Below are 10,341 nucleotides of genomic sequence, written 5' to 3'. Positions count from 1 at the left end.
TAGCACTGTACGTTCTCCACCAAGCTCCGGCTGGACCTTAAAGTTGTTGGGCTGCAAACTGTACCTTCTGCTGTTCAGTGCATTGCAAACAGACTAAACTTGGATTCAGTGGTCTTTAACCAATAATCTGCCTCCAGTGGTGTCTTGGCTTGCAGGAACACGGCAGGGCGAGTAGCAAGGAAATCCGAATAAGATGTGGGTTGGTTCACATGTTGATGATGATCACGCTGTTGGGGTTGTTGACCTTGTAACAACGCGGCAAACTGACGATCAGATTGCTCACGCTGGGCTCGCATCTCTTGTACTAACATTGCCACATCAGACGGTCCTTCTGGCTGTTGTTGCTGACGGTTGGCATCACGGGAAGTATTCCCACGAGTATTCATCTGCATAAACGACATTGCCACATTTAGTCACGTCTTTGTATATACATTCCCGTAAGATAGATTGAAAACTCCATAAATGCAGGGAAATGTAGATCCATTCAAACACATCATTCACAGGCATTTGCAAGGGTTAATCATAGACATTCGAAATGGGTAAAACAAGAACATACATCACTTTAATTCACATGCATCTCAAAGATCCATAAGTCATACAAACATATCCATACAAGTTCTCAAGTTCTGATACTGAAAGAGACTACAACTATAGATGAAAGGGGAAACACATCCCTCTGTACAACAAAAGACAAAAGCTAGCTCTGACAATGATACTCCTAAGTACAAACCAACTACTCGTCGTCGTCGATGTCCATCCCGTCCTCGGTATCCATCCCTGAAGAAGGCTCTGGATCTGCTGCGGGGGCTGGAGCTGGGACTGGAAGGTTAATCGCGTCTAACTGACCCTGGATGTCGTCTAACTGACCCTGAAGGTCGTCCATGGTCTCCTCCAGGTGTAGAATATAGTGGAACGCTGAGCTGTTGGTCTCCATCAGGCTGTGGTTGTGGTGCTCGTACTGGTTGTTCTGCTGAGTCAACTCACATCGATCAATGCTCTCTCCTAGGTCCTCCTTGTAGCGGGTGGTGTCACGCTGAAGGGTGGCGTAGGAAGTCTTCAGGCTCTGAATCTGCTCACGTGCTGCTGCCAACTGCTTCTTGGCGTCCTTGGCCTCCTTGGCGTAAGCCTGGCTGCGGATCTGCGTCTCCAACTCCATGCTAAACATGGCACGACTGTAGTCGACGATGGCAGCGGTGTGGAGGTCGTAGGTGCTACGGCTGGGACGGCGAAGATTCTGTACTCGTCGCCACCAAGACAGGGTGGACTGGTCTCGGATAGGGAAGTATCCCTATGGACAGCGCAGGTCGTCGTGGCGTCTCTCAACTAGGACTGTCAAGGCTCGGTGAGCGGCTCTGGTGATGATCTCAACCTGTTCTGCGCCCTGAACTCGAACTGACCACGGGTACTCCTCCGGGAAAAGTGGCGAAGCTGGCATCTGCACTATCACCTCCCACACGGACTCTCCGTCAGCTGTCCCGTGTCGCGCCAGGTAAGTCGCTACGGTGGTAATCTCCAGTCGCTCTAGGGCCTGCTGGACGAGTGGGCCAAAACCACAGGCTAGGGGGTTTGGGATATCGACCCACTCGGATGGGTTCTGAAGTGGCGGCTGCTCTGACCCTGACCCTTGCTCTCCGTTGCGGGGAGCAAGCTGACGACGGGGCACTCCACCTCCAGTGGACTTGCGGGCAGTCTGCTTGGTGTGAGCCATCTGAAGAAGCAAGGCATATATTAAGACAGAAATAAATTGTAATTTATTTAGGAAGACTTTTAAATGTACAATTTTTAATGAATGAACATGATGCATGCACGTCCTATTCGTTCTCACAAAAAAAAAGCTATACGAGACTCGAATAATTCGGCGGCATGAACGGCTCTTCCTATATGCATCTAGTCGAATTCTACACGTTGTAGCGAATCATGACACCATCAAAATCTTAGGCAGTTTATGAAAGTAAATGCAACACACACACTTATATAGAAGTGGTGCCCATACTTCATTAAGCGCTGCATGGATAACGCTTTCATACGTGCAGAACACGTATTCACTTTCCGTGCCTGCCGACACGGAACGTCTACAGGTCGATGACCTCCCTGTAGCAAGCCATCATGACCTCAGTCTCATGACAGACACTTACAACTCGTATGCTTAAACCACATAGACATTGTCCCCAAGTATGCCACTTCTTGAGGAAAGCGCTCGCGATTTGATCCTCGCGAAAAGGATGGCCACGATCACCATCACGTGGCAGGATGATCTTACCTTTCTTACCTGAGCGTAGGTGCGTCGTTACAGAGTTTAAAACAGAATTTAGTAAAGGCCCTTAACCGGGGTTAGGTTGTATAGTTGCCACCAAACCTCTAACCTTTACTCTAATGGGCTTCTACTCGTACATTCTACGTAATATATGGCGACATTCTAATGTTGCAAGCTGTACTCGGCTCTAATACTAGCTGTAACATCCCGCCGCTTGACGGTGATTTACAAACAGGATCAAGTACAGTGTTATCGCACGAAGGCGACCTGTTCCAACATTCACTATAAAAAATCTGTTGATCCATGACGTTTGGATTTCGTCACAGATCACTGAAAAACCGTCATAAAACAGTATCTATGACGATCTCAAATAACGTAATGTACTGAGCGTCACAGATCACACCTCGTGACGTTCCTTAAATTTTCGTTATAGATTGCTCGATCCATGACGTTTTGAAATCGTCATGGTATGTCTCCGGGCTCCCGGAAACCCAGCCCAAGCCCGTTTTCTATGACGAAAATTAACGTCACGAACAGTATAATTTTCGTCACAGATTCAATTGCCATGTCACACATTGATGACATGGAGGATGACGTGGCTGCTGACATGGTGATGACATGGATGGCAGTGATAACATGTAAATTGACGTGGACGGTGACATGGCTGCTGACATGGAAAGTTAGGCTGACGTGGCAATCGACGTGGCAGATGACGTGGCTGCTGACATCAGCTACACAGCCCATGAGTTGATGGGCTGAATTCAAAGTGGGCCACCAAGTTGGGCCTGATTTCAGGCCTAAATTAATTATCAGCTCACAAAATTTCAGCCCAATATTAATAATCAACTAATAAGATTTCAGCCCAAAATTATTAATCAAAACAAGATTAATCCAAAATTCACATCACAGCCATAATAACAAGATTTATCCAGAATTCACATGACAACTCAGCAAAACAATAACATTCCAGAATCCACATGCCCAGCAAAAGACATGACTAACTTTTTATATGAGACAGCAGCATAATAAATAAAGTGCATATTAAACTGACTTGGTACAGCAGCTATAAGTAGACATGACTTGGTACAGCAACTACAAGTAGACTTGGTACAGCAGCTAAAAGTACACATGACTTGGTACAGCAGCTATATATGAGACAGCAGCATAATAAATAAAGTACATATTAACATAGCTAATTTACCAATTTTTTTTTCTACATAAACTGGGTAGCTGCAGGAGCCCGTTGTTTGGTGGAACTTTACATCATCTCGATTATCTTTGTTCTTTCGACTTGCCTCCTACATCAAAAGACAATACATGTAAGAAACGTGAAAGATTAGCATGTACAAGCATAGAGTCCTGTTTTCTGGAAAATACCATTTTTTTGGGGGTCATCCATGAGTCCACAAGGTCAATTCACTGTTCATTACTCATCACTTTTACAGGAGAAGTTTTCCTAACCAGATGTAGAGGAACAGAATCAAAGAAATCTTTTTTCAGCTTGTATCGCTGTTGGCGAACTGCAGATTGCATCATCTCCAAGCAACCCTTTCTGACTACTTCATTACTTGTGTCGATGTCAAACTTTGCCTATCCATATGTTGAAACATGTATAAGAAATTTTGCAACTAACACAAGGAATAAACAACTTGCAATAAGAAATTACAGTAACTAAAATTCATTTCTAAAATCCAGCAGCTAAAAATGTACAGCCACATTTACATTTCCATATTCTAGTGAAAAATAATTGTATAAGGTGCAATTACCATTTGCCCACATCTAGGAGTATAATGCCAATATAATTGTAGTCCAGAAAGGCAATTGCAATTAATTTAGGGCAAGGTAATTACACGTAGTCTTCCCAAAAATAGCTCAAACAGCGCAGGGTGCTTCTTGTATTCCTTCTAGTGCTTGAACACAGGAATATGATTCCTGACTGCAATGTTGCATTCAGTGGCATACATTGCAGCAATCTTAGGTTCCACGGGCCTTATATTCCCTTCAGTTCATAAATTGTCACTGAATTTCCCTTTAATAAAGCTCATAAATTGTTTGACACCATCCATGTATTCTGGAGAAAATAATTTACCACGCACCCAACTTCGATCCATCTAGACAAGCATTGCATAAAAAAACCCCCAATTAACAAATCTGCTTGAATCCATAAGCTACTATCAACACAACCAAGAAAAAAATTGATATACCTTTGGATGCCGGCCAGTGCTCACGCGAGGAAGAAGGGGAAAGACAAGACGGGTGCCCACCAATCGATGATTCCAGCGTGTCCAAGCTATTGAAGGCCGCCGTGCCGGAGGGGACGAGCCGTGGCGGCGAGCCACGCCGAAGGGGAGGAGACGCAGTGGAGGGCCTCCCCGGAGGGGAGGAGCCACGGAGGGGAGGGCGCGCCGGAGGGGAAGAGCCGCGGAGAGGAGGCCGCGCCGGAGGGGAGGAGCCTCGGCGCCGGCGCCGGTCACGTAGTATGCAGCGGCGGCGCAGGTGCCGCGGGATGCAGCGCTGCGCCTGGCCGGACTCGCGGGTTGACTCACGGGATGTCACTTTTTCATTTGGCTGTTATGCAACAACACTACAAAGAAAATATTGTTCTAAACACAACCACATGCAATCAAGTGGCGTGGTGGTAAGCATCTTCACTGCCTGGCCGTAGGTCGCGGGATCAACTCCCAGACCTTGCGCGCAAGGCGCATTTTTTTTTATTTTACTAGCGCTGCGTAAGTGCCGCTGCTGACCTGGCTCGCAAGTGGGCCCAATCAGCAGACCGCTGCTGACCTGGCTCGCAAGTGGGCCCAATCAGCAGACCACTTGTGCGCTGACTAGGTTGCCACCTAAGCATCAAATAAGAGAAGAAAAAACTTGAATTAAAAATGAAATTGTCAAAACATATAGTTAAAATAGCTATGACGATTTTTATGACATTAATGTTAAAACGTCATGTTTTGTGGGCTAAATTATGACGAATTTAATAAAACATCATATTTTGTGGGCTCAATTATGACGAATTCAATAAAACGCCATAAAGTTGTGGGCCTAGGGTCCATACCTTCAAATTCGTCATAGATTGTGTGCAATTGTGACGCTCCATTAAAATATCATAAAATTTTCGTCATAGATCACCACATTTCTTGTAGTGATTAAACCTGTCAAACCAAATATATTACAATACCTTAACGGTTTCACGTCCGTTCCAAAAACTTACATCATCTCAGTACACGGCGGAAGTCTTTAAATTACAAACCTGGCTTATCGTCGCATAAGAGTACGTCAAGCAATACTTAAGAGTTTACAGCCTCTAGCCCAACGAGGCATGCAAAACACACACACGCAAAGGGACGCAAATCTTCAGCACCAGGGATGGGGATCCAAAGTCCACACGCCTTGCTTGTCGACGTAGCGAGTGTAGTCATCTTCAGCTAAAGCTCCTAAAAAGTTAATCAAAGCAGCCTGAGTATAAAGATACTCAGCAAGGCTTACCCGAATAGGAACTATAATTAATGTTCCGACTTTCAAGGATATGACGGAATTCTGTTTGGTGGAAGCTGACCTAGAAAAGCCTACAGCTTACTAGGCGTGAATCCTTAATTCAGGTTTTAGCATCAGACTTAGTATTAACCTAGAGTTCTAGTTTTGCACCTGAGCTAAAATTCAATCAAGTTCAATCAATAATTGATTATATTCCAACCATCATCATCTCACTCACATTCCCGTTGTTACTACGAATATGCACAGGGATCAGGGTTCTCTATACCGAGAGTACGGCGATTCGAATCGATTTCCAATCTTGTAAGATTTCGCCCATTGCACGACACGTTGCATCTTCATGCACCGTGGCCACCATTCACGACGCGGATTACGAAGTGTCACTGCAACCGCTCAGCCCGAATGCATTTGGCTCTACTCACTGCAACGCTTGCGAGTTCATTGCCATACCTGCACCGCCGACCCGATCCACCTACAGAGCGGAGCGCGTTCCAGGTCTTCACCTCGTAAGCCTAACGAAGTTACATAGGTTTCCTGCGTGTAGGCACCAGTATGCAATGGCATTGTTCAAACCTGGTATGCACAACAACGCGTCGAGTCCTTAATCGGTCAAACGAGGCAGATATGAGAACCTTGTTCAATATCCCGGATATATGAACGATATTCCATATCCTGCGCGCACTCGTTCAATCCTCAATTCATATTTAACATTTCAAGTAACTCAACTTTTTATGATTCACATTTGCCAGCTTTCAAAGCAGGACAAATGACCTATATCTCGCGATAGCGGAACCAATCCAACTATCGACTTCTACCATTTGCAAAGCCAAGTACACGAGTCCTACTCCTACTATAATAGGATGGGTACGATATTTGTGGGTTGGCTCATGCAAAGGTTTCAAACAATTCCTAGACCACGTAAATGCACAATAAATATGGACATATATATAAGTGCATATATTAAGCCTAACTTAAATTAAATAATGCACCGGGGCTTGCCTTGGTCGACAGAGGAGAGGGAGGAAGGGTCGGGGTTAGCAGTGTCCTCTGGAGCAGCTTCTTGCCCTTCAGCTCCTACGTCCTCTGCAGCAACGTCGGTGTCCTGCTCGTACTGCACCTCAGGCTCGTCGAGTTCTGCCGACAGTACGGTATGCATGTGTGCGTAAGTTGAAATGCAATAAAATAATGTGATGATCTTGGATAATGCATGGTTAATTCAACCAAACAATTTATGAGTGCAAGGTGATGTCATGATGCAAGTTGGAACAATTGAAATTAAATTTGGGATTTAATTGAGGTGTGAACTCTAATGCAAAATCACAACAGTTTGAATTTAATTAAATAAATAAAGACAATTAAAGGTTTGGCTTGTTAGAAAAGTTTCCAAGCTCTCAATATTTTTACAGAGGCTCCTAATAGTTCAAAATGACTCTCATTCAAATTTGGGAATTATTGGCTATTAGGAAGTATTTTAATTAAAGAACTAATTAAAACAGATACAAGGAAATACATAAAATAACAGTAAAACATTGAATTAATGTCTGAAAATTTTATGGGTTAAACATAGAGGCTAAAAAAGTCTACCACAAAAAGTTTCAAGATGCTTACCACCACGCCACATAGAGGCAACAAAGCAAACGCCAGAGAGGAAGAAGAAAGGTTCGGCTGCATTTTATAGCCGATCTCGGCTGTTTCCAGGCGACGGAGGAGAAAAGATCAGCGTGGGAGCAGCGAGGACGGGGAGTGATGGCCGAGGGGACGGGCTGACAGACGCACAGTGGCCGGCGGTGACTCACCGTCGACGGGAGAGCGCGAAATCCGGGCGGAGCAGAGGAAGCGAGATGTTGCACGGCTGCTGCGACGGTTTTTCATTTTTTTGATTTTTCATTTGAACTGATGATTCAAACAGAGATTTGAGGATTCAAATGAATTTCAAAAATCGCGCAAAAATACTTGTTGTAAAGTTTATGGAACAAAGATTACTCCGGTCAAATTTGAGCTCTTGAAACAAATTTGAATTTGAGTTATAGCCTCTCAAAGTTTGAAATTTTTTAAATTTTGAGGATTTATTTGAGGGTTTAAATGAATTCAACTTGGGTTCAAATTTTGGCTAAAATTCTTATTTGGGATATACTTCATATGTGAATTTTTGGAGGTGCACTTGTTTTGGGAAAATTTGAAGTTCCTTCGTAACATACCATTTTTGAATTAATTTGAATTAAACCTTCCATTTGAATTTGAATTGACCAAGGGTTTAAAATGCAATTTTGAAGTTTGACCAAACATGAATGTTGTGGAATAAATGTTTGGCTCCAATTCTCCTTTTGACAAATTTTCAAGTTCAACTCAATTTCTGAGAGTATAATTCAAATTTTGATTCACAAATTGAATTGAAATCGAAATAAACATGCAGTGCTTATGCAAATGAAACTGGGATTAAGCCGTTAAATGTGTTTAGTGACATGGGATGTCACAGCAAGCCTGTTAATGGCGTGTGTCATATGGCTCTTCAAACATGATTCGTCCTAATCAAAGTGCACAAGATCATGTATTAGCTCATTTTCGACGAAATTTCATGAATCCATGTTGCAAACTTCATTCATCCATGTTGGAAACAAATTCTTCTTACCTTGTTGGTGGCGACGGTGTTGGCATTCACGGCCTCGTGGGCGGCCACGTTGGCCTTTGCAGCAGCCGCGCTAGCGTTTGCAGCAGCGGCAGCCGGCCTTGCCACACCGCCCGCCGCCCTTGCCTTTGCAGCTGCCTCGCTAGCCTCTGCCGCGGCCTCCGCAGAAGCCGCAGCTGCCGCGCTAGCCTCTGCCGCGGCCTCCGCAGAAGCCGCAGCTGCCGCGCTAGCCTCTGCCGCAGCCTCCGCGGAAGCGGCAGCCGCCAACTTGGCGTCGGAGGCGGCGATAGCCGCGGACCACGCCACGCCGCGGTCGGGGGGAGGCCACCTCCGGACCGGGCACGGCAGTCGGGCAGAGGCCGCCTTAGGACAGACTGCGGCGGCGCCCCGGTAGGAGACGTCCAAGGGTGCGCGGGACAATTCCGGCGCGTTGGACGACACCGGACAGGGGATCGGCGACTCCATGGAACGCGTCGGCCTGCGCGGCGACGCGGGGAGGGCAGCGGGTCGGCGCGGCGGCGCGGGGAGGGGACGGCGCGGGGAGGGGTTGGCGCGGCGGCGCGGGGAGGGGGGTGCCGCGGCCAGAGGGCGGCGCAGGCAACAGAGCGCACCCTCCGCGCGCAGCGAGGGGACCGCCGCCGACGGCTCGGGGAGCGGCATACGGCCGGAGCTCAGGGGAAGGAACGCGGCGGGAGGGGAGACGAGCAGGGCGGGCTCGCACGTCCGCCTGGCGGCGCGCCGGGGGAGGCGGCGCAGGGAGGGAAGCGCCGACAGCAGTGCAGCAACTGGACGGGTGCGCGGCCTGGGTCACGTTCCCAGAGCAGGGGAGGGCCACTGCGGGAGGGGCGCAACGTGGGCGGGCTGGCGCGACGGCCGGGGCGGTGCGGCTGGAGGGGCCGCGCGAGGGGAGGGGCGGCCAAGTGAGCCGGCCGGCTCGGCACGGCCGGAGGGGAGGGAGGCCGAGCAGATCGATCTGGATCCGGCAATGCGGCGGCGGGCGTGGGCGGTGGCGGCGGGCGGGGGGGGGGGGCGCGTGCGGCGGCGACGGCGGCGGGCGTGGGCGGTGGCGGCTGTCAGGGGTGCGCGTGCGGCGGCGGGCATGGCCGGCGGCGGGGGGTGGCGCGTCCGAACAGCCTCGATCTGGGAATGGGGACGCGTCCAGATTGGAACGGGAAACGGCCTAGCCGTTCGGACGGACCGCCACGGCGTCGCTGCTGCCCTTACAGGTGGGACATGCGCGCTAGTGACGGCAAATGAGACGGAGACGGCGTGGGAGGGCAAGACTGAGCAAACTTCGCGCCGTGGGGGTCAAATCTGAGGAGGTGGGAGAACTAAGGCTAAAACTGAGGAATGTGCCTCAACTAAGGGCCCGACTGTAAATGTCCCCTTTCCAAAAAGCTCGCTCAGCCAAGGACCCACCTGTCATCTTGCTTGGTGGACGGCCGACGCCACGCCCGGCCGAAGCTGACACTTGTACATTTTCTATAAAAAAAAACAAACAAATCCCGGCTATCTAGGGTTCCAGCTCTTCCAGCTCACCTCACCTACCTTCCAACCGCGACAGGTGCGGTGCGGATCGAGATGGCCGACCAGCTACCCCTCCCCGAGGTATAGTGCCGCTCCAGTCTTGTTTCCGCGGTGTTTTCTCTGGCTTTGGCGGTGTCTTTTCGATGGGCTGATAGCGAGGCAGCGATTTGCCGGTTAATTAAGTTAATTGTATGGGCTGAGCGACTGGTTTTGCGCTAATTAAGGCCTTGCGCCGCTTCCGCCCGCCGATGATGGGCTCTTGGCTTCTGATGATGGGCTCTTGGCTTCTGATGATGGGGCGAATTCTTCGTTAATTTTGTTTCCAGAAGAGGAATTCTTCCTTAATTAACACACGTTTCCCTAAATTTGATAGGCACGCCTAATTGTTTCGATTTGTACAGCAGCCTTTATTTCCTTCCAAATTTGGCCGGGATAGGAA

At 48.2% G+C, this 10,341-nt stretch overlaps 1 protein-coding gene across 1 annotated transcript; it reads right to left on the bottom strand.

Moving 5' to 3' along the window:
- Positions 1 to 8,090: 8,090 nt before the first annotated feature.
- LOC120680940 (testis-specific gene A8 protein-like) lies at positions 8,091 to 8,840 on the bottom strand. The gene is made up of 2 exons (XM_039962510.1): positions 8,379 to 8,840; positions 8,091 to 8,102 (listed from the first exon to the last, which is right to left on the bottom strand). The coding sequence occupies exons 1-2, from the start codon at positions 8,838 to 8,840 to the stop codon at positions 8,091 to 8,093; spliced, it is 474 nt and encodes a 157-aa protein (XP_039818444.1).
- Between the last annotated feature and the right edge of the window lie 1,501 nt (positions 8,841 to 10,341).

This window comes from Panicum virgatum, chromosome 7N, assembly GCF_016808335.1.
Source record: "Panicum virgatum strain AP13 chromosome 7N, P.virgatum_v5, whole genome shotgun sequence".
Taxonomy (NCBI): Eukaryota; Viridiplantae; Streptophyta; class Magnoliopsida; order Poales; family Poaceae; genus Panicum; species Panicum virgatum.
The sequence above is the reverse complement of the archived record's forward strand: the minus strand, read 5'-3'. Positions and strand labels throughout refer to the sequence as shown.